This window comes from Lissotriton helveticus, chromosome 2_1 (genome assembly GCF_964261635.1).
Source record: "Lissotriton helveticus chromosome 2_1, aLisHel1.1, whole genome shotgun sequence".
NCBI lineage: Eukaryota > Metazoa > Chordata > Amphibia > Caudata > Salamandridae > Lissotriton > Lissotriton helveticus.
In genome coordinates, this window is record NC_136059.1 from 1589217410 (window position 1) to 1589242364 (window position 24955).

Sequence of the window (24955 nt, forward strand, 5' to 3'; positions counted from 1 at the left end):
GGGTCAAGACTTTTGAGGAGTTGAAGGTGGAGTATGATTTGAGTGACAGAGAGTTTTTCCGTTACGCGCAGATTCAGCACGCACTTACATCGGTTTTTCAATCGGGTACTACTATCCCGGAGGCATCCCCTCTCGAAGATCGGATACTGGATGGGTACGTCCCCGACAGTACGATCTCGCTAATCTACAAAAAACTGATAAATAACAGGGTTGACCTCCTACATCGTGTCAGGGAGGCCTGGACCAGCGATGGACTAGAGTTGGACGACGAGGACTGGCAGTCGGCGGTATCCTCGCCGAAGGAGGTTGCGATTACGGCCCGTCTTCGGTTTTTTGCAGCTCAAAATCCTTCACCGGATCTACGTGACTGGTCCTCGCCTGGTTAGCATGGGATATTCCTCGGACGGGATGTGTAGGCGTGGGTGTGGCTTTCTGGGCACTTTTCTCCACATACTCTGGGAGTGCCCGGCGGTTGTGCGTTTCTGGAATAGAGTGTATGTAGTTATGAAAGAGGTCACGGGTGTTGCGTTGTTGCCTGAAGCTAGGAGATGCTTGTTGAATGTTTGGGAGCCGACTGACTATTATGTGGCGCAGACCCAGTGGGTGACCCTCAGGAATATGATTGCTAAGAGGGATATAGCGCAATTGTGGGGATCTCAGAGGCCGCCCACTGTTCTGGCATGGAAGGAAAATATGGACTGGTGCATGTTTAGAGAGAAGACGGTATACGTTGCACGTGGCAGGCCAAGAAAATGGGGGAACATCTGGGGCCAGTGGAACTCCTATCGAGGTGATATATGTACGCCTCCCTTCACACATGAAGTGACTACCCCACCTTCCCCCTGACCCGACATTCCTATTGCTGCTTCAGTTAACATGCCTCCTGATTTGCAATTCCCCTTGCTTTCCCCCATCCCGTACTGTTCCTGGACGTATCGAATTTGTATGCCTTCCTCCCTCACAGGACGCTTCACCATTTGAATGATTGTATTGCCTTGTTTCTTTACTGTTTATGCTTTACATTTTAATAAAAAGAAATATATATTAAAAAAAAGCGTGAATGGGAGGACGGTCTTTCAGATATTTAGCAGCAATCTATTGGAATTCCTTGCTTCTTGATCTCTTTCTTATCCCTGACCTCTGTTCATTTTGAAAGAGGTTGAAGACTTGGCTATTCTCCCAATAATGGTTTGAGCAGATGACAAGTATTCATCAATCCTAACGCTGGGATATCCCTTTGGGGATGATGGTTAGTGCTTAACAAATACTCTAAATAAATGAATAAATAGGCAGGTCTGCAGCAAAAACTTCTGAATGGAATTCACCAAATTTGGTAGGAAGGCACATCATGCTCTGCAGATTGTGCTTTTTGTGATTTGGGGTAAATCTGTTCAGTAGTTTTTTAAAATTAAGGGTCAAACATATTTGTATGTCTGGACAGCTGGGTCTGTGAGAGGCTCAAAAGACTCTCGTGGGAGTGCCAGTTTACAAATGGAGGTTTCTGATTGGCCTAGGGAGATTTTTTCCTTTGGGCCAATTTGCTCCTGTGGAGCTGAGACACTGCCAGAGCAAGCACTCTGATTGGCTGCCAGCAACATTACAGGATTCGGGGACTTAGTCCCCTGTCTTGAAGTTTTAAATAAAAGAAATATAAGGGGACAGAGTAGAAATACCCTGTCATCCCGAAGGACCCATGGGGTGGATCCAGTGGGACCCCTAACCCAGGGCCAAAACCAGAAAAAACCCAGCCATTTTCAACGCGATCATGCATAATTCACGCGGGATCGGAAAATAAAATGGCTGTAATGTTGTACCCTGCGCATAGAAACACTGGTAGCTATGTTGTGTATTTCAAGTCTTCTTTATTGGTTCCAGTTCAGGGTAGTATCAATCATAGTTCAGCCAGCTCTAGTCAGGTACTAGCCATCTACCAGCTCCACCAGGGGCAGCCTGCCTAGCTGCTCAACCCATCTCCAACTGTCGCCACTCATCAACACAGGCACCCAGGCATTCCACGCATCACAGTCACACCAACATTCCGTTACCATCTCTCACTCTGGCTGAGCAGCAAGGAGGACCTAGGCTAATTACATATAACATAACATTTACGTTTACGGGCCGCGGAAGTGCTAACAGCTAGATGCAGAGCGGGGAGTCGTCGCCTCAGAATTGCAGCGCAACGTGAAGAACACCCCTGCCGCGCTGCCCATGTAGCTTCTTAATTCACCAGCTACGATTGTGGGCCCTGGTGACATCCGGTGAAGCCCCCACGGTAATTCCGTGAGTTTACAAACAATTTTTTTACACATTTCCTCACGGGAGGGTGCGTCTTAGCGCACGCATACCACCGGAAGAAGTACACATTTTTTCTGGTCCTGATGAATGCTAAGTGAAATTCACTATGTAAAGCAGAAACATGTTGACCTCATGATCCACAGGACAATGAGTTTTTGATTAATTAAACTCAATCTTGTCCAATAATTTTTCACGAAACAGTTTGGCTCCTTATTAAATTTTGTAGTGGGCACTTGCTGTTTCTTTTAACATCACAGTCACTATCAACATTCACAACACTTTACAAAAAAAAAAAAACCTGCTCCGCTGTAACACAGGCGTTGTAGCACACTGGGGGGATATTCGGTCTCCCCAGTGGGAACCCCATGATGAAGCATGTCACCACTAGGTGGTGAGTGAGGGGTCTTTTTAAGAAAATAGTATTTTTCTTTTTCTCCTTTCTTTTCTTTCTCTTTTGTTTCACCTAGGTTCTGGTTTAGTATCTTTTGCTTGCACATAATATGTCCAGCACAAAGTGTCACTCTTTAGTTGTTTACGCTTAATTTGTATATATCCTTCATGGTATATATGAGTACATCAATGTATTAAGTACTATGTTCAATTGAAATGCTATTCCCGACAGAACGATTATTGTTTGTGTAATCTTCCTCAGCCTGCAACATGTGGTTTGTTATTCTTAGAAATTTCAGGAAGCGACCTGACATCTGTGAGACTTGCCTTTCACGCAGCAAAGCATTGCTTCCTCACAAGTTTGAATGTTAATGCCCGCAGGAGGGCACGCAACCAAAATATCCTATGCTTACAGATGCTGATTATGTGGGTTAGTGACTCAATCTCTGTTGTCCCCTTCTCTTCTTCCGCACTAATAGGCTTTGAGTGTGATCAGGCTGAATCTTAATTTCATTAAACTTGTTTTCATTTCTTTGGACAGAGTTTGGGATAGGTAGATTGGTAGTGCTCCTGGGTCCTATGACTTGGAAGCTCGGTTACCATGGGCTTCCTTTACCGGTATATTATTTTTTAATGCTTGAGGAGGAGTTTGGTTATCTGTCTAGCTGGAAGGTCAACTGCCCAGAAGCCACCTGCTTCTAGATCATTAATTGAGCTGTCCCAATATCAATGCCAGTTTTATTCTCTTTCATTTATTACTGGCCGCATCATGTATTTTAATGTGCCAGAAAGTGCCTGCTTCAGTTTCAAACAGTAGGCTACATATCTTGAATGTTATACAAGCTGTTGAGAGGTTAAATTACATTCTATTCATACTTGAGTGTGTTTTGTGCAGTTTGGAAATGCAAAGATGTTCTGGTAGCTGCTAACTTGGGCTCTGTCGAGTCATTTGGCCATTTCATCACAAAACACAATTGTACCTTACGAGATAATTGATAGCTGTGTGCTAGCCACTGCCTTTAGCAGTGCTTGTGACTGAGGACTCTTGAAGGATTTTTTCATCTTGTAGAATGCCCAGGTTAGAGAGTTGGCAGCTGTCTGTTGTGAAGTAATCTGTGCTGTGAGGTGCCCTAGGCTACCCAACCAGGCGCCCATGTTTGTATGAGGAGATGGTCTCAGTTCTGTTCCCTTGACAGAACCATGCTCCGCGATTGATTACCTTTTGGTGTACAATCGTCACCCAAGTTTTTGCCCTGTTGATCATTCATTTGTTTTCTTCACAGCACTTGATTAAGGTGTCGAATGATCTCTGTAGCCCTATTTGTGTCTGGTCTAGTAACACAGTGTCATCAGCATACTGTAGAATTTGGATTTTGTGAGTGGCCATTTTCAGAGGGAATGCTCTTGTTTCTTCTAGGGCTTCCTTTAGGTTGGATAGGTGTAGGCTGAACAGCAGGGGAGCAAACATACAGCCTTGCATTAAGCCCCAGTTGGTATGCACTTTTGTAGATGTCCTCCAGGCCGCTGCCACTTTGTCTTTTACCCATGTGCCAAAAGTATAGATCTATTATAGCCTTAAAGATGTGGGATGGAATCCCCCACTTGTTTAGTTTGGCCCAGATCTTACCCAGTGAGACACTGTCGAAGGCCTCAGCAAAATCGACAAAACGGAAATATAAGGATTTATTTTTCGTGAGCACAGTTTCTTCAATCAGGTGGGAAGTGCAAATGTGGCACCCTTTTCTAAAGCCTGTTTGTCATGGTGGAATCAGCTTTTTTCTTTCAGCCCATTTTTCAAGTTCATTCTTTAAGATATTTGCAAAGGATTTTCCTTCTGTGTCCAGTAAAGCTCTCATCCTATAGTTCTCCAGATTTGTGCGATCCTATTTTTTTGTGAATTGGTACTAGGACTGAGCCTCTCCGGTAATCTGGCATTGATCTGCCTAGGAGTCAAGATAAAAAAATTGGTGTTATCACCTCGGCTCATTTTATCGGTGATCTTTTACATATGGCTGCTGGAATGCCATTTGGTCCAGATGCCCCATTTGTGTGCATTGAGACAAACACTTTTCCAACTTGTAGATATGTTTAGTGTTTGCTTCCATGCCTCTTTGCTAACATTTGCAGTCTGTTAGTAGTTGGTGCTGGGTCATCGAAGAGGTTGTTTATGTGGGCCTCCCATTGTTCTGGGGAGATGTTTGCCACCACTTTTTGGGGAGAGGTGCATTCTTTGCCATTTATCCATGTCCAGATCAGTTTTCTATAGGATCTTCTTATCTTGTTGGTTTTATTTCTGGTGAGTTAACTGTCATTATTGCTCCAGCATTATTCCCTCAAGGCACTGTTTACTAATAACTAAATTTGACTTATTTCCTTGCAGAGTTTCGTTAGCTGTGCATTGATTCGCCCCCTCCGACTGTGGCTGGATATTATGCATTCAAATTCGATCTTTTGGAGGAGCTCAGCCCATTCGCAACATGAATCATCATTGTTTTGAACACCTATCCCTATGTTTTGGTGAAGGTCTGGCATTTTTTCTGTTGCCTAGGTTGACACCTAATGGTTACTAGTGACCCATTTTATTCTTTTGAGGGATTCTAGACCTTCTGGTTTGCCGATGTGCTGCTGTTTAGAGGGTTGCTCATTTGGCAGAGTCAGACTGCATTTTAGCATCAAATGGTCACTGGTTATCAAGGGAGCATCTCGAATGTGCCTAAATGATTACATGCCGGAAATAGGCTATTGATATCCACATGAGGTCCAGGGTTCCTAACGTACTGAATGATACGTGCAGGTAGGCCGCTAATGAATCAGTCACGAGTCTGTCATTTAAGAGGCGCAAGCCCATGTTGTTAAGCACTGTGCTGACGTCTGTCACATGCTTATCCTGTCTTTGGAATTGTGAGTTGATCTCAGGTATATTCCTTCTTTGATCGTCTAATTTCTGCCATATGTTGTTAGTCACCATGGTCATTAAATTGGCATTAAAATCTCCCATGAGTAGCCTTAGCGAATCCGTGTGGGATGCTTTGACGTCCCTCAGTGCTGGGAGAAATGTGGTCAATGTTTTCTCACATTTGCATTTTGCCATGTGTAGATATAATTCTGCCTATAATCCATAACTCGCCTTGTAGATGATTGGCTGTGGCTTTGCATGATGCAAAGGATGGCATATCTGCCCTTCCCTAAACTCAGTGAGGACACTGAAGCCAATAGTACATTCTTCATGTAGATGGAGACGCACCACGAGAAGTGGCCTCCTGCTCTTGATGTAGTTGCGGGGTCTACTTACAACATGAAATCTGGCCATTGGGTAGAGTACAGGTTCCAAGTTTCTTCTATTGAGATTCTGTTCACCAGAGTTAAAGCTGCTAATACTTTCCTTTTGCTGTTTGATTCTGAGAAACACCTGGCATTCCATGATAATACAGTAGACATGGATGGGTGCTTCTTTCTGAACCACACTCTTTGCAGACAGTGAAACTCTCATGAGAAATACACTACAGAGTATTAAAAAGTAGCGACTAAGAGCAGTGTACACTCTATGCAACACTTGGCAAAAAAGACACCATTCACTTAAAATTACCAAGGTCTGAAGGTGGTAAAGATCATAATACCTGCAGCCCTCACACTGCCACGAAAACTTTACAGATAGTCCATCCTCTGAAGCACAGGGAGCACATGTTGATAGGTAACAACCTGGTGCTCACAGTCACATCAACTTGACATGATCAGACAATTGTGCCAGACTGCATTGGTCTGTATAAAGAAAGCTTAGCTCTAGATTACTGTGACTTTGGTGACATGGAGTAATCCAGTACGTCAAAACATCAGGAGGCCAAGCACTGTTGACCACTTTTGCTCTTTATCACAACTATAGCTTATGCCTTCTGTTTACAGCTAGCCATAACTTCATTCAATATTATTTGTATCAATTAAGAAATTAATAACCTTCCGCTCCCTTCTAACTTCATTATAAATACCAATTTCCAAACCTCATTTCACTTTGTTACTCTCTGGTGTGTTCGCCTTTGCAGTTAAGTACAAGTCGCCTGTAACTGCAAATTTCTTGGCGCATGCCCATCACTTTATCCAGGACCAATAAGACGTTAAGTTTCTATTTTCAAATATAATAATGTTTACAGTATATAGTTTAATTCCAGTGTACTGACGTAAGTTACAAACAATTTAGTATTTATGAATTTGACGTATTTATACTGCTTATTCTTTGGCTATTCACGCTATCGTGTATGGACGTGCAATGATTGTGTAATAATACTCAACTGCTGCAGGTGTAACAAAGTTGGAAATTATAAGTAGCTCTGGAGTCCCAAACTCTCTATTTACAGCAGTGGGGCACTCTGTTGTGCCTCTGCGGTAACTCAATATGGGGATCTCACTTGTGCCTCTGCGGTAGCTGAACATGGGGCTCTCTCTTTTGCCTCAGCAGTAGCCCAATATGGGGCTCTCTGCTGTGCCACTGCGGTAACTCAATATGGGGCTCTCTGCTGTGCCTCTGCGGTAACCCAGTATGGGCCTCTCTGTTGTGCCTCTGCTGTAACTCAGTATGGGACTCTCTGTTGTGCCTCTGCTGTAACTCAGTATGGGACTCTCTGTTGTGCCTCTGCTGTAACTCAGTATGGGACTCTCTGTTGTGCCTCTGCGGTAACTCAGTATGGGGCTCTCTGTTGTCCCTCTGAGGTAACTCAATATGGGGCTCTCTGTTGTGCCTCTGTGGTACCCCAAAATGGGGCTATCTGTTGTGCCTCTGTGGGAACTAAATATGGGGCTCTCTGTTGTGCCTCTGCTGTAACTCAATATGGGGCTATCTGTTGTGCCTCTGTGGGAAATAAATACGGGGCTCTCTGTTGTGCCTCTGCGGTAACTCAATATGGGGCTATCTGTTGTGCCTCTGTGGGAACTAAATATAGGGCTTTCTGTTGTGCCTCTGCCGTAACTCAACAGGCTCCCTACATTGTTTCCTTTCATGGTTGACTGGAACTGAAGTTACTGCAAGATAAGACTGAGGCCATTGCTTCAGTGTGTTGGGGTACTGCTTGAAAATCCTGCAGGGCATCTTCGATCATTCTAATGTGAAAGGGGTGAAGTATAACATATCAAGGAGCCTGTAGTATGGAGCTGCCCACAGACAATGACTTGGAGCAACCAAGTATTTTCTTCTTTACTTGTGACTTTCCTGCCTAGTTCAATAAAGATCCATTTTGCTCTATCTGTGGTTCTCAGAGGCTGCCTTTTCAAAAGTCCATGTGACAATCTTCTAATGTTCTCTTTTAGACTCACTCAATGTTTTCTTTTTCAGGAGATCAGTAACAAGACAATCTGCTCCTAATTCTCTCACTCTTTTTTACCAAATGTGTTTTGCTTTGCAGTAGATCTCTCGTCGAGCCTCCTGGCAAGTGTCTGTTACTCACCAACAGAGCACTAGAGTATTGAGTGCTAGATATGCACTGTATGCTGCTTTTAACAAGGATAACTATTTTTCCATAGTTAGGCCATGACACTACTAATGGTTGGTTGCAACTGATAATAGTCGAGGTAACCTAAACCCAGTGGGAAGATTCTTACTAGCTCTCCTTCTTTCAGAATAAACCTGGGTTATAAGACATGATTGCACCCAGCTTTCTCCCCCGATTGTGTTTGGTGTGCCTGAGTATACATCGGTACATAAGAGGTGGGTAATCCATGTTGGATGTCTCCTGTTTAAATTCAGCCTTAAGGGCTGGGATGTCTTCAGTAGAGTTAAATAGTAATTGTGGCGTCTTTCTCCCTGCCTCCTCGCTTGTTTCCATGCCATGGACTTCTATCTCTCCTTGTGCAGAAAATACTGTAAAGTTATTGCACATGTTTAGATTTAAACTCACATAACGGGATCTAGCCGTAGGATCCTTTGTACTTTACTATCTAAGCTTAACCAAATCCAGCAGATAAGTCTGTTTCCTGAGAGGACCTGGCCAAATCTGACATACAACAAAAAGATGGTCTAGCTACCCTTACCCAGCATGCTACGTCTTGATCTGCTGGAGAAGGCAGGCCCCCAACACCAGCACATGATTGAGCAGATATCGTATGTGCCCCAATGCAAAAACTGAGAGTGACTGTTCATCAAATAAGGTTTCCATGAAGGTTTGATCCTACCGAAATGAAAATGCACTTTAATATGGCTCTATCGCTTCAAATGCTAAGGGCCAACTTTTACTTTGAAATGTTAGTTGTTTGAAGACCCACTGACACTTTACAAGATATATGCGCACCACTCTGGCTTAGGAGATTTACACAGAAGATGCTTACAAAAATATGATATGTTGAGGAATGCTTGCACCACAAAGGAAATCTTTGGCTGTCTTTGGTGGACAAGCAAGGACTGTCCTCTAGGACTTACAAAGAATGCGCAACTTCTGCTGCTATGCTAAGCAAGAGGAAACTGCCTGGCATTCAGATAATCTGCCGGAGTTCACCACAGAACCTTACAAAGTCCTGAAGAACCAGCCTCACTACCTTCAAGGATTCAGAAAAGGGGGTGGTGATGAACAGAGTCTCTGAATTAAGCAGACCACTCTTACCCAGTCCAAAGATCAGGGCTTGATCCATCACCGTTATTTAGCTCACTGCCCCATCCCAGCTCAGAACCTGGCTATATGCAAATTAGTCTGTCCCTGGCCCAGTGCATCATGGGAACAGGGCAGACCAAACTACCAAGCCAATTCTTCACCAGAAAGGAGACAAGCTACCGGGGACTACCTTCAAGGCCACCAGAGTGTATGCTACTACTCTTTCCTTCAAAGCACCTTCCATCCAACTCCAATTGGTAAAAGATCTGCCCTTCTAGAATGCAGATAGAGTGACTTAAGGTTTACTAAATACTGCTGAGAGTGTGCAGAGTGTGGCTTAAAATGAGTGGCTGATTGCAGGCAACATGGCTGCAAATCACAGTATACTATGTGTGTAGCATTGTTGAGCGTATGCATTGTGGTAGTGTACACAGACCGCGGAGTACTTTATTAGTGGACAAAGCATTAGTTGACAAAGCCTTCGTGGATCAAACATTAGAGCTGGGTCTGGTGGCTCAGTGGACTAATGCATCCACTGCAGGGGCCTGTGTTTGACCTCATGGTCACAGGTTCAAATTCCGAGGGTCCACTCAGCCTTCATTCATTTGAGGTCGATAAAATGAGCAACATTGAGTTGGGTAACAATATACATCTGTAATTTCAGCGCCAAGATGCCCCATTGCTGGGGTGAACGTGTGCTTTACAAATACACATGTTATGTTATGTTGTCTGAGAAGAGAATGGCTTAGAGTATGCGGACGTGGGAAGAGGATGAGTAGAGCAGAGTGAAGCATGTGCAGAACAATCTTAAGTATGTGTAGTGCATAGATTGGTGTTTACATTGAGGCTAAATGTATGCAAGTGGGGTGAAGGTTAAGGCACAAGGCCTATCCTATGAATATTAATGAGGTACGTCACAAATTGTGACTCGCTACAATTGGAAGCCATCAGAGGGATGGTGGCCTGCTGGGGCCAGTAGACCACCCTGCCTGTGATTGCCATTCAATAAAGCATTTTCTTTCTTTTTTTTTTTTAAATGGAGCCTGTTTTCATTAAAGGAAATGGGACTGTGTTTATAAAGAAAACTACTATTTAAAAAATTGTTTAGATATTGGCATTGGTCCCCTGAACCACTGCTCACTGTTCAATAAACGTTTTGTTTTACATTTAGCGTCCTCTGAGATGCTGGTAAAATAGCAATGTTTTGTGACCGAATTTGTGTCCCAAAATATTGATAAATTAGACACAGATTCAATATTGGAATGCAACGGCTACAACATGTCCCTTACACCTACCAAATCAGTATCCATTTACAATCCCGTTTTAGAGTCAGAAAATCTTTTCCGACTCCTAAAAAAGGATTAGTACATAAGAAAAAGCAATTTAACGGTTGCAGATGCCAAATTGGAGGGATAGCACCTGTTAATATTCCAAGTACTCCGAGTTTAATACACAGCAGAAATTAAATATGTGGCGGTAACGAGGTCTGCCCATTAATTAAAACATCTCCTCACATGAGGCCTGAGAATAACATCTGGTTTTCAAGCATACTGTAGCAAAAATAACAAATCTTTCCCTATTTCTTATCATTTAACCAATCCATCCATCCTCAAATGTCTGCCTGCCTAAATAATATTCATACTTCGACGCTCTTTACCCTCTCTATCCCTCAAAACTCTCAACCATACCTTTTCATCTACCCATCACTGCTGTGTATTGTCCAGGCTTCTCCACCTTTCTCATAATAACTCTCATCGCTTCTTGTCAGTGGTTATAAATCTATAGCCCCTCTCCTTTCACTTCATTTACTACAGTTGCTCATATCTCTTGGTTGCTTTGTTTAAATATTCTAAATAATCTTCCTTTTCTCAGCTTTTGTGTCTTTAAACTACTTCTCCAAATATACAAACTTCTCCAAATTTTCATTTGACCACCTACCACTTGTAGTTCTTCCTTACAATACAGTCTTTACTCTGCTGCATATATGCTTCTGTTTTTGATGGGTGGTGTTCAAATGATTACCTCCTGCAAATCCAACGCGTCCACTCAGGTTCCTCTTCTTGCTTCCTGTCCCCCGTCTACACCCTTATATTTTTGCCTTTTTTCTCACTGTCCCAAATTCGTCCAGAAATATGCTCCCTATTCACTTTTCTACTGCACAAGAATTTAAAATTGTTTTGTCTGTCCTTGACAAATCCGATGGAAACTTGAATTTCAACACCATTACTTTCCTGTAATAAATTCTATGCTTACATACATGTTTTGCCATTCTTATTGCAATATTTGGCTATAAAGTTCTATATAAATAATTTGATATGTAAATAATCTTGGCCATCAGACCTTATCGACCCCTCCACCAAAAGTGTGATGCTTGTAATATATTTAATACATATCAATACTCTACATGTGCCTCCACTTAATATGTTCATTTTCATCAATAGATCCCTCAACTACGAATTGACTCTGTGTCCAGTTGGCTTTATGAGTGTTCTGTGTTCTTCATGCCTGTTGCTTATTTTCTACCACTACATGTTCAGATTCGAAGAGGGGAGACTTCTGGTTATCTTTTAAAACCAATGATGTTTCTTAGATAGACATCATCATACTGTTTGGTAGTGTAAACGCCACAATACCAGCTAGCTCAATCACACACTTGTGTTGTCATGCACAGAGTGTAACTTGAGGGACTATGAGACGGGGACTACAAACATACTCACCTCAAAAGTTCAATCCGAGATCATTGATCAGGAGGGCCTTGTGGTGTTCTGTATCCTCTGTCTTGTCTCAATAGAGGAGCCACACCACAGGCCACTCTGGGAAATATAAGAGATGGTGCACCCCACTCACATTGCTCTGCTGTTCACGTTGCCACAGATTGCCAGCACGCAAGAACTATACCCTGCAGTTCTGGTGAGCAGAAGAATCTTCTTTTCGACTTCAGTCTCTCCATCTTTGGCCACATTGCCAGTCCAGTTGGAGGGAGAGGGACAAAAACTCTCAACAACTTTGTTGTAGGGCAGGTTGCATAATAGTGGTGCACTGCATCAGGTAAATATCAAGGCATGGGTTTCATAGGCTGTCATGTAGAGCATTGCATGCTGGGATTTGTCACTGCCCCGCTGTACCTACAAAGGCTTCACTGTGATTTGCCGAGCAACATGTGCTCTGACAAACACTTATGCCTAACCCGCAGCCCTACAAATGCTATTAGTAAGCGCAAAAGGTCCGATGGTTGTATTTTAAGTACACGTTCTGTTTCATATGATGACCAGCTCACTAGTTTCTTGCTCATCTAACCTCGTGTCCCTGACCAGGTTGCCTCCCAGCCTACAAGGTAAGCTAGTTTGATTTATCCAGTGTTTTGTTTTACTCTGCAAGTACATTTATTGTCAATCAGTCAACTGTTTCATATGCATTTTTCCTTTAATAAGAAAAGAAAAAAAGAGTATTACAAAAAAAGAAACCCCATATTAGTTACTTCACCACAATAAGTAGTCATTACTGACTTAAGTAATTCCTGTTTCTTACAACCACTGTTAGAACTTCAACGTATCTCTTTTCAGGAATGATTATTTTATTAAGTGTGCACCATCCTTAAATTCTTCTTCAGTGAGATTTGAGAGATTAATTCACACATGTTGATTTCCGACACAGATAACACATTCAGTACTAGAAAGAAAGAGTTCCTCATAACACAGAACACATGTGCAAAAGTAATGACAGTGGCGACCTTGATCCAATGTTTAATTTTTCACAGGACTCCAGGACTGAGATCCTACTAGCTGATCCCACTTACCACAATCAGCGTACCACCTGACAGGTTCTTTGCTTTACATGTGAATCTATGTTTTGGCATGGGAGGAAGTGTTTCCTTATTTGCATGGGGTCATATCTCATCCAAATGATGGAATGCCCTCCCTGAGATCTTGCCTGAGTTACATATCCACAAGAAAGATTTGCATTACAGAAGAATCAGTCACTCCTGTAATGCCAAAATGACGTAGGGTTGCAAACAAAAGTGTCCCACCACCATTGTGCTCCAAAGACACTTTTGATAATACCGTAGGAGACCCATATCTACTATACGTTTATTGCATATAGGGATATCCGCTTGCCATCAAGGTTTTTTCTCAACATTCTTTTAACAGTGGTCAGTTGGTAACTCTGTTGATTTAGTTCTCACTTCCTTGAGCAAATTCGAAAGTAATTTAATTCTATTGTCACATCAGCAAGGAACACACAAGGTTCAATATCCTTATACATCAACCTTCTAGTGAGACTTTAGACTCCCTTATCATCCGTTTTAAGCACTAACACATAACTTAGATTGTTCAGTGCATTAACACAAGGTATTCTTCTTACCCTTTGGGACTTGAGCTCTTCGGTGAGACTAGAGACCTGTTGCTGCAGACTGGTCGTCTTGTCTTGAGGGATTCTCTCCTGGGATATCGCTTCTAGGAAAGGGTTCATAGCACCATTCAGCCGTATACCCTTCCTAGCACGGTTGAATGATGGTGACAGCTTCTGAACATAGGGCTTCGCAACGTCCTCCTGTCTGTGATCCCACACTGCTAAGGAAGATAATGTAAAACACACCCGGTAAATAGAGTGAATTAATATAATGTCAGTGAAAATAATGGATGTTTTTAAAGCCGGACAGCTAAGAATCTCACATAAATTCCTTGATCATAAGTGAGCAACAGATAGTAACTGAAGAGGAGGCAAACTCCATCTTGTTAGGGTCTTGCTACTGCACTATCTACCAACAGCAAGTTAAAATGGCTTCCAGTGTAAAGAAAAAAACACAGTTCTCGTAAACCTCCACTGCATTGCTAACAATCACCAAAAGGGGTTCTAGAACATTGCTTTGTTTGATGATGTCAGATTGGGTTTTGAGATCTATTATGACCTCATTTACCGGATGCTCCTTTTAAAAAGCAACTCCAAACTCTATCCAGGGGCAACCGAAGTTTTCATGACTACAGAATCTTGCTTCTCACCATGCATTTTCAAAAACTCTGGTAAAATGGTGTGAGGAGGAATGGGTTGTGCTGCATTTGCACAGTAGATGACAGTGTACCTGAAATGTTGCTATTATTTACGCAAAATTTTATCTGAAATTTGCAGGGCACGATTGGACAGACAGTAAATAGTTGTAAATTTTCCACTATCGTATGTCCAATTTACTATCAGATAACTGCGCACCCCTGAAATAGAATGTCAATTAAACGATTGTATTTGCATTTTATTTTTTGCACGAAAGCACTCTAAAACGTGAAGATTCTACTGACCAAGCACAGAAAAATTACCTAATTCCAAATTCTATCAAACTCTCTGAAATGGCGGGGGTTGCCAGAAGAATCCATATTTGTGTTCAATCAATGGGCCGATTACGACTTTGGCAGGGCTGCACCAGCTCAGCATTGCCATAGCTGTGCAGGGACCATACGTCGGATTATTAGTTGAACTCGTATCTGGCAGGCTTTTCCTGTCTTTTCTTTTGCCGTTCCCACGGCGGTGCCCTGAAAACGGGAACCACAATGATGGCGCAAAAGAAGTTCCAGAACGGCATGGACTGTGAAGTTCATGCTGCCCTAGAACTTGGGGTGCATGCAAACAGGAGGGCAACATGTTGTGCTTCCCTGAATGCATCCCCATGATAGCGGAGGCATGGGGTCCTGTCGGGCCCACTTTGTTTCCCATCCGCCAGCCTTTTCATGGTGGTGAGCACGCCCTGACAAGGCTGGCGGAGGGAAACTCACAGTATGCTTGGCGGACTGCGGCGTTCCAGCCTTCCATTTTATATAGGCCCTGTGCACTGCGCCACCTCCAGGAAACTGCTGTTCCCTAGCGCAGCCAGTGTAGCGGTGGACAGTCCAAAAAGCCACCTCAGAATAGGGCGGACGCAGGACCGCCACTGCTGCACCACCGCGAGTCTGGAGGTCCAAGACAGCCAGACTCGAAATCGAGCCCTAAGATTTTGAAAATGTGGGTGTGTTTTTCTTTCATAAGATCACCTTTACCCCTTTAAAGTCGCTAAACAGCTGCTACTAAAATGAGAAATTCCCTCAAATTACTTCTTTATTAATTTCCTAATTTAAATTGTCACTAGGCAGTATCACATGGCTGGTAGGTGCAAACTCGTTTTAATGCAATCCATTGTTTTTTTAAACTTTCTTTCTCAGAAGAAAACAAGTTCAATTTTAATCTTAAGCAGAAAGGAACAAGTCACCTACCTTCCGTAACACCTTATCTGGTAGAGACTCCATCGAGCCGCAGTTTCCTTCTAAGGTAAGGAATCTGCACCTAAAAGTCTCGATCAGATAAAGTTGTGACACTTTGAATACTGTTAAAAAGTTGCAAGAGGTTTTATGAAGAAAGAGAACAGTAACACATTATTAATAATTTGCCTATGATTTTTCACTTGTCCTGTAAAATAGTCACTTAATGTATGAGTTAGAAACAGATCTAATGGTTTGATTAGTATTAAATATGAATGATTTCCCTGCCCAATATTATGCTAGAAACTAACTCCTACTTTTGACAGGAACTAGTTTGTGTGCATTCTCAGGATTCGAGAATAAACTTTGCAAAATGAATTTGGCCTTCAATGATTAGCTGCTTGATTGAGTTCTTCTTCTGATCACAATTCCTCTTCTACCATCTCACTAAACTAAATTCAGAGTGTATTACACCATCAAATTTGTGGCGTGCTGCTATTTCACTACTAGGGGGAACATTCCTGCACCTAACACACACCTCTTGTATATCTGTGAATGAACAAATTCCTTTATAAAACCCGTGTATTGACTTTGTGAAAACCACTTATTCTCTGAAATGGACTGCTGATATTAATGAGATAGATTAATGTATTCAAAAACAAATAAAACACCTATTCTACAGACTAATAGCGATTATCCTTCTTCTCATTGGCACTCTTGATCATTAGACAGGTCGATATTTGTGAACCCATGTGATTGGTTATAAACATGGATGTGGCCTGCAAGGACCAGCAGAGGCCTATCCCTGTGTTTGCATTATCAAATGAGAAAAAAATGATTCCCATTTCAGAAGACATTGGGAGGAGTGGGAGCGCAGTCAGTGTTTTTCTTCTGGACTACCGCCAGCTTCACTCTCACGCAAGAGGCCGCCCAATATGATCACGACCACGAAGCTGTCCAACAGGGCCAGTCTCCACTTTGCAAATTTGTTACCATCTTCTTTGAGGTGTCAGTAATATTTCAATGGTTTGCGAACAGGTGGAAACCATTGATACACCTACTGCTGTTCACATTTAGGAGGGAACATCCCTTTCACATCAGCTCATAACTGCAATTTGAAGTGAGTCATAAAATCAATTTCTGATTGGCAAAATAGATTTGGCATTTTCAATAAGTCATTCTGCAGTCGCAAACCTGTGATTTTCACAGTTGTACCATTAGCGATCACAAAATGGTTTCCCCTCAGTTTATCTCTAGTGAAATCAACGATTTTGCATTTGTGCCAGTACCACACCTGGGATCTCATTTGCTGCTTGGATGTTCTGTTCCTCAGTCTGCCTTGTAGTGTTCTGCTGGGCATCCTCAAAACGGAAAAATTGCTTGACGTTTTCACGTAATGGTTTGCTGCCACGGATGTTAAGCACTGTATTTCTACAGAAGAAAGCAGCGGATATGGTTTAGGAAAAGTAGGTCATCAGTGGTGTCTTTTTCTCTCATTTTATTGTGAAGATGACAAGCTGAGGCAACATATGTTTCCGACAGCAAATATTGCAGGCAATCAAGCGTTCGCATTTTTGTACTCATTGCTCAAGGAATTTCAGTCAAATATGTCTAAATATTTGTATAGAACATATTTTTACTCACTGCAAATCTAGAAATATTGACTTGACATTTCAGGACAAAGAGATCGTATTCATTTATTACGACTAATGAAAAAATATTGTCCACCATGTGTGACGGCACAAAAGATATATGATTGCATTTGTTTGTGGTAACCCTACAACCACAGAAATCATCAATTCCATAAATTTCTGAAAAGTAGTCATCCAGTGGAATCCAGGGAGGAGTGAATTCCTTACCCAGCGTAAATAAATGAAAAACAAATATCAACTTTCTAGAATATTCAGATATTAATAAATAACAAAGGAGTCATTATTGCTTTTTTCCCTGGGACACTTGGGAGTTTTGTCTTTTTACTTGAAGCTTTAAATATTGTAAGCCAGACCTATGGAAATTCATGGTACTCTACAATAATATGCATACAGGTGCATCAGATTGTGTCCGCTAATCATATAAGAGCATTTAATGAGTCAGTAAACCTACAAAAAACAGCAAATTAGTTTCAACAAGTTAATCAAGAAACAAGGTAAACCACAAAACAAGACACTGTCAATAACATAAAAAAACAAATAACTAGACAGTAAAAAAAAAACAAATGACACAAACTAACCTGTAATCAATCACCCATACTTAATATATACAAAAAAGTTCAGATTTCCTTTATTCAAACTCAAGAGATTCATCATGAAAGTTGAAACCTAAAGTAGTATTGAGAGGTGTACTGTGAGAAAAAAGATAACTGAACAATGGGAGAGCTAGAAGCAATTGTATCAAATCCTATTTGGAAGTACATTTAGAAATGAAGCCATTCAAAGCATGGATAGATAGTAGAAGGGAGATAATTCCTGATTTTAGGAGCACTAGTTCAACATACGCAAATATATTCCTTCCATATTGACAATGAACACTGGTGAAAGAAAAAATAGTGTAGGTTTCTGCAGGGTATGATACCAGAAGTGTGTGGCCTAAACATTATCTGTTAAATATCTTGTGTCCTAAATATTGTTTACAAACATATTTCCCTGTTGACAATATACACCCAATGGATCTCTATTTTTGTTAGCAGTATTTAGGCACCTATATTTATTTCAGCAACATTTTTGCTATTGACATTCACACATGCACATATCTGCGCTCCTAACTGTGTTTCCAAAATCAGTGCCTCTCGTTCAAAGCATAAACAGAAAAGTAACCTGGGATACTGTACATTTCCAAATAGAAAAAAACCCTGTGGTTTCAGGCAGAGGAAATGCAGTTTCTTTCTACAAGTTCTTACTCTACAAGCCTTACATGACAAATAATAATCAATTTCTTCAAATGCACTTGAAAGTCACAAGGATTTACAAGCATCACCCTTTTTAGAAAGATACTGTACTTCTGTACTTCTGTCTATGGTGGTTGTTTTTCCCCCACGTTTTGTACCCATTCTAGAATTGAATAATTGAATGTAGCTATTAGAACCATAATGTCCCCCTCTCAGAGAACCCACTGGTTGAAATAATGTAGCCCTCGAACCTGTTAAGAGAATGTCACAGAGTTATTATTTTTTTAGCTTTCAGATCTAAAAGTTAATATTTAGCGAGTAGACTTGGCTGAATCAAATTTAATCAGCTGAATCTCATTGCCTCAGGGATACAGCAGGGGCGGTTAAGCACTAGCATGCTGTTCATTTTACTGACAGTGAAAACAAGGTTAAATATATTTAACAAAGAAAATTACCCTGCATTATTAGAGAAAGAGACAGTAATTTTATAAAGAAAAGTCTTTCTAGGCCTGGGTCATAGACTTTGGATTTTACTTCATAAAAAATGATTAGACATATATTTATTAGACTAATTTAATTTACTGTAGTGAGGGTATCCTGTTATTTGAGAGAGAACGCCAACTTAGGAACTCCCATCTCAATAGCACACACTGTGTTGCTTCCTCTTATTGCATGTGCGCCTTATACAACAATAAAGAGACTTATAGATAAATAAATACATAATGAGTGAAAATGGAATTATATTCTGAAAACGCACTCTTTAATACTGACTTCTGGAAATTGCCCAAATCATAGGAAGAATTAACTCACAAGGGGCTTTTTTTCTGGGAGGAACTTCTAGAGGGTCGGGGATGCCTCTTCATGTACACTAAAAAAGAGCAAGAGCCTCTGGAATCTAATAAAAGTATGGGGCTACCGTGTAATGAGGAGGACAGAATGGCAGTAAAGGGTAGGCTGGTCTGCTCTTGCACTGTCAGGACAACAAGCAAGTTGAAGTGTGTCTCTCACACTTCCACGTCCAGGGTTCCAGTCAGGCTAGGATCTGAGCCACTGCCTGACTGGGGCTCGTCCGACTGTTGTTCACCTGCCTTTGGGAGCCTTGGCGAGCTTGAGAGGGGTAGAGGGTGCGAACCCCTGCTCGAAATGTTGGCTTCCATTGGCCTAGCAGTTGTAGGTGGAATCTGGGCCTTTTAACAATCGTGTACTTCCTGCTCAGGTTACCAACCTTGACTGCTCTTCCAATTCCTTCCTCATTCATGTGGTGCATTTGTTCGGTAGTAGGCAGTATGCTTGTGTATAAATTGTGCATGGCTCCCGCTGATATCACCAGTTCTTGCCCTTTTAGCTTCCTTTTACCTATTCAACACCATCTCTGAATCGCGCATGTTGCAATGTGAATAACTTGCTATTTTCTAGTCAACACCTCTTTTTTGGCCTATATACACTGAGCAACACATTGTCCTTATGGCCAGGCTGGTGCTCTATAGCTGCCTCTATGCTTTATCCCTTTTTTACAATTATAATTAGAGAGTGTGTCTCCTACATACCCATCGCAGAGCACGTCCCATAACACAATAACGGCACCTCTGTGGTCATCACACACATGAAATCTCTTCTTGCATAGGCTTAAAACAAAAACATCACCCTTCCAACCACACACACTGCACAGTGTAGTTTGCTATCCGTGTGCAGAAACCCTTCAGCGGCCCACATAGGAGTACTAATCGCTACACAATTGCTACAACAGAATTTATCTGGATCTATGCCCTGATCTCTTCTGTGAACTGCACAAGCAAAGGGTTGTCAAATCAGCCATCCGGGGACTCAAATAATGGGTAGTCGGAGCTTCATTCTGGTTTTCAAAAAAAGCAGTCCATTCATGATCAAATGTAAGCATGTATCTTGCAGCACTTGTACAGCATGAACTGCCTAATAAGGGGTAGCAGTTGGTAGGTGTTATATGTTAATCTAACATCAAGGTTTAATTACATTTTTCAGTAAGGTGATGAATACATCATGAGGAATGCTGAGGGACATTCAAATAACCTTAGTTTTTGTTTGTTTGTTTTAAAGCCCTGTCTTGTGATAATTGCCACTTCACAGATGGCAGTTTAGGTTGCAGATTTGACGATTAATCATCCTCATCTTAGATGAAATACTGGCTAAAGTTATTCAGGATGATAAAGAAGGAAATTTAAACTTCAATCTTCGGTGGGCACAGAGGGACCCTGTCCCTTCTTAGATGTGCCAGTGGGTGCGGGTTTAGATCGCATGGTTTCTTGGACAGACACTAGGGCATCCTTGATGATGAACTTTGTTTGCAAGTGGTCAAGTTAGGTTGATTATAAAGATTTGGGCCACACTGTTTCAGACCTGATGGCATACAAAGTGGCCAAGTCTAGACTCAACAAGTAGATCTTTGTTACTGTAGCTTAGTTTGCAATTTGGTGTGGTATTCTGGATCTGCCACTAGAGGTGCTTGGGCCGAGTCCTGCTAATGCTGTAAAAATGATGCAGAAATTTTTACATTATATTCTCAGTGTCAGGGGAGTCTTTGTCATTTTTAAGGGCAACTGTGATATGAAATGATGTCTACATTTTAACAGAGAGCGGATGGTTTTTAGTGCAATCAATGGAGTTTCAATATCTTAAATGCTCCACAGTGATTTGGTGGTATAGGTGCACATGGACTTGACAAATGTTATGCTGGAATTTCAGTTATTGTCCAGGTTAATCCAGGGCACTGTGCTGTATTATTTAGTGTGGTTTTCATTAAGATGATGACAAGTCATCCCCCAGTCCACTGGGTGGGTAGAGGCCATTATCTCCCCACCAGGTTATGACTGTTCACCCAATCTAGAGATTGCCATAGTATCAGAACACACAGGTGACCTACAGGGGGCACTGAGGCCCACCACCAATACCTTTGTCTTTCACCCAGAACACTGATGTATTAGTTGAACCTTAAAAATTGTTTGGTGTTGTCAGCCTAGGAAAAGGATTCAAAGCAAAAGGAACTGCACGGCTCACCCAGATGCTGAACTTATAGGTTAAACAAGATGGGGAAAGAGCAGAGCTTTGAGTCAGGACATGCACTAACTCACTAACTACTAACCTAAATAGAGACACCAAGACCACCTGGGTTCTCCCTGGTAAGAAAGGAACAAGCCAATAGCTAATCCCTTAAACCATGCATGCTGTCCCAGATATGTTGGCCTATTATATCAAAAGCGATGGAGAGGTCTAGCAACAACAGGCCTCTTTGCTTCCCTTCATTCCTGACATTAAGTAGTTTGTCCAAATTGGATAAAGCCACAGACTCTGTACTGTGAGTGTGTTGAAGCCTGCTTGAGTTCAGTCCAGGAGCCCCTGGACCTCAAGGTGGTTTAGCAGCAACTGTTAAAGATATTTCTCCATCACTTTCGAGATAGCCGGCAGGAGAGTAATGCTGCATTAGATCTTCGTGATTCTTAAGCCAGGATGATTTTTCCAAGTGGGAGGTACTGTTTTAGAGTACAAGGAAAACCTGATAAATAAATCTGGAAGACTAAAAGGAGCATGATGTTCGGTTCCATAGCCCTCACTGTGCAGCGGGGGGGGGGGGCACCCAGAGTTAGCACTCATTTGACTCTTGACTATGCCACTCAGCCCCCCCTTTATAAAAATATTTTGGGCCAGCCCTGGGTTCCTAACGACCCCGCCTCCTGGTCATGTAATGTGGCTTTGCCGTTTTACCCATTAAATATTCATATATAAATAGCATAGACAGAACTACACAGCAACGCAGACAACGAAGAGGAAGGAAGCAGGTTCATCTAGGCCTTGGTATCTCCTTTGGTTCAGGGCAGGGCAGGGGTGGGACACGCTGTGTCATGGTCAAACACAGTGTAACTGCATGTGGATCCAGGTAACATCCTTTAAAACGCAACCATTACATCGCACTACACTTACAATGCAGTCATTACATCGCAACATCCTTTACAACGCATGTCACTACAACGCAGGCATTGCAACCCATGACACTACATTGCATGACACTACATCGCATGTCACTACAACGCAGGCATTACAACGCATACCATTACAATGCATACCATTACAACGCATAGTACCCCTACACTATCAAAAACGTACCCTACTGTTGCACCCCCTGGAGTTAGAATAGTAATTTTTACCCCTATACTATCCAATACTTAACTTAAATGCAATGTAATGGTATGCGTTGCAATGGTATGCATTGTAAAGGTATAATGTGATGTAAATGTAAATGTCTGGTAAAGCGCACTGCTGCCCTGAGGCGTCGTGGCGCTGTAGACCGCTGGGGAACCCGTCCTGGCTATCCCTGTGAGATGGTCCCTACTGGGTATCTCCAATGTGAAACCAGGCATCCCCCGGCAAATGTGGGGGGCCGTTGTAGAGATGAGGCAAGTTAATGCCCAGAGTTGCCGAGTGTGATCCCTGGTTAGAGTAGGCACCGAGGCGAGAATTATCGAGTCCGCTGACCCTGATCCACGACCCTGCCGCGTCTGGAATTGAACCCTGGTCCCGGGCCGTTCTCTGCTTCCGGGTCTGCCGCCTCTAACCAGTGAGCCACACCCCTCCACATCCAGTGATGTAATGGAATGCGTTGTAAAGGTTGTTTCTAAAAATGCGATGTAGTGTCATGCGTTGTAAAGGAGTGCGTTGTAAAGTGTGTTGCAAAGTAAAAACTGCATTGTAAAGGTATTCACTGTAAATGTATGCATTGTAAAGTCATACATTTGTTAATCCATACAGATGGTGCAAGCCATGGCTTACAGTAATTGCATGTGCAAGTGAGTAAGTTGCACAGTTGTGGCACACTACACAGTCACTCTGCACTGCTGCTCATGCTTGAGTCATATAGCCATTGCTTGATGGATGGTGCTCACAGGTGTGACGGCGCACCAAAAACCATCATCGTCCACGGTTGGACCAGTCTCCAGACAGTCAGCCCAGTGATTGCCACAATACCTTCCGGCTTGGCAGAGATGGAACAGCCTGTTTTAAAAATGTAAATGAAATGTCAAGCCAAGTTTTAGAATATTGTGCGTGCATGATGCGCCTGAGCCTCCATGCACTTTGCCTATGATAGCCCATGCTATCTATGTCTGCATGTTTCGACTGTCATCTCTCTCGCGTCGTAGCAGCGGACCCTCGCCTGGGCTCTCCTTGTTTCTTCTCGAGCTGTGGCCTGGTCACAACATTTTTTTTTTAAATTGTATTTCTTTAAACATAACACATGGGAATTGCTTCAACTTATCCACTAAGTCGAAAAAAAGACCATTTAAAAACTTTTTGGACAACCGCGTGGAGGCCGCCTGGTTCACATGGTCACAGTTGAAAGAAATGTTTATCTCTCTATAACCACTTCTTGCTTTACCCAGTGGCATTCACTAGAGGTTGGAGAGCCACTGAACACTCAAGCCAGTCTCTTCTGGCTCAGCTCGAGGTCCTCTTGGAACAAGGTCTACTTGGAAACTATTTCAAAACAAGCAGAGGCTTCATGGGAGGCTGTGTAGCCTACTGGCTACAGCTGCTGACCATGTAGCACGGGTGCCAGGTTCGAATCTAGGACTTGGCTCAACATTCTGGGAATCTCTGCAAATCTTCCTGTGTCTAACACACGTGTAATGTAGTCGCTGTACGTTGTGAAGTGCTTTTATCCTTCGGCAAGGGTCGTGATGGGAAACTGCCCTTAAAATAATGTGAATTCTGCCTTCACTCCTACTTTAATCATCGCCCAAGAATTAAGCAAAAATCATTAACATTTTATGACAGCAACAGCTAGCCATCCAATGGCTGAATTGCACAGTGTGAAACTGGAAAACTTGGGATTAATACAGGATTGCCTACTTGACCAAACTGTAGTCCTAGACAATAAAGTCACTTCAATGAGCCTCCATTTTGCTCATTATTACATAGGAGAGCACCTTTAAATACGTCAGTTCAGGATGTACACTATACAAAAACCCATCTTGTGTTTGATTCAATATCCTATAAAGTTGCTGCATGTATAATAACCTAGGCCATATGTAGGGTACATAAGACAACCAACTCGCTTGTTAGTTCACGAATAGCAGTGTCATCGGGGTGGTGGCAGGAATGTTTCTCTGTGCATGTCTGAAAAACTCACTGTTCATAAATGCCTGAATGCAGTGTTATAATCTGACGTACTATGGTGAAATGGTTCAGCGAGTTAAAGAAATACGCTTTGAATTTTGAAGACTCCTTGTCATATTCTAACATGATCTTTGTTCCACGAATAACAATTCAAACATTTCCAAGGTTCGGCACTGCTTATACACAGGCTATTAGAGCCAGAGCCAATGCTAGGCTCAGCTCTGGTCGTCTCCCATGTTACTTTGCTGGTTCGTTGATCTCTAGCATCCAAGGGCACCAATTTTTTAAAAGATTTTTTTAAGCATGTCATGAGAAAACTCTTCAACATAGTGCACAAAATTATATCAATGCAGTGAAAGACATTTATTGAAAGTGATAGTTTTTAAGAATGAACTTGTTAAAATTTAATGCCACCTATGCCTCCAGTTCTATTAGTGAATTAACATGATGATAAA

At 42.1% G+C, this 24955-nt stretch overlaps 1 protein-coding gene across 2 annotated transcripts in view; it reads right to left on the reverse strand.

Moving 5' to 3' along the window:
• The window catches only part of TBC1D2 (TBC1 domain family member 2), a 511011-nt gene that overhangs the window by 308408 nt on the left and 177648 nt on the right, over positions 1-24955 (reverse strand). Inside the window, exons 5-6 of one of the 2 annotated variants that reach the window (XM_078676557.1) lie at positions 16770-16906; positions 13617-13825 (exon numbers count right to left, since the gene is read on the reverse strand). In XM_078676557.1, the coding sequence (XP_078532683.1) occupies positions 13617-13825; positions 16770-16906 (346 nt within the window). The remainder of the gene's footprint in view (positions 1-13616; positions 13826-16769; positions 16907-24955) is intronic. The other variant, XM_078676558.1, reaches the window with a different exon arrangement.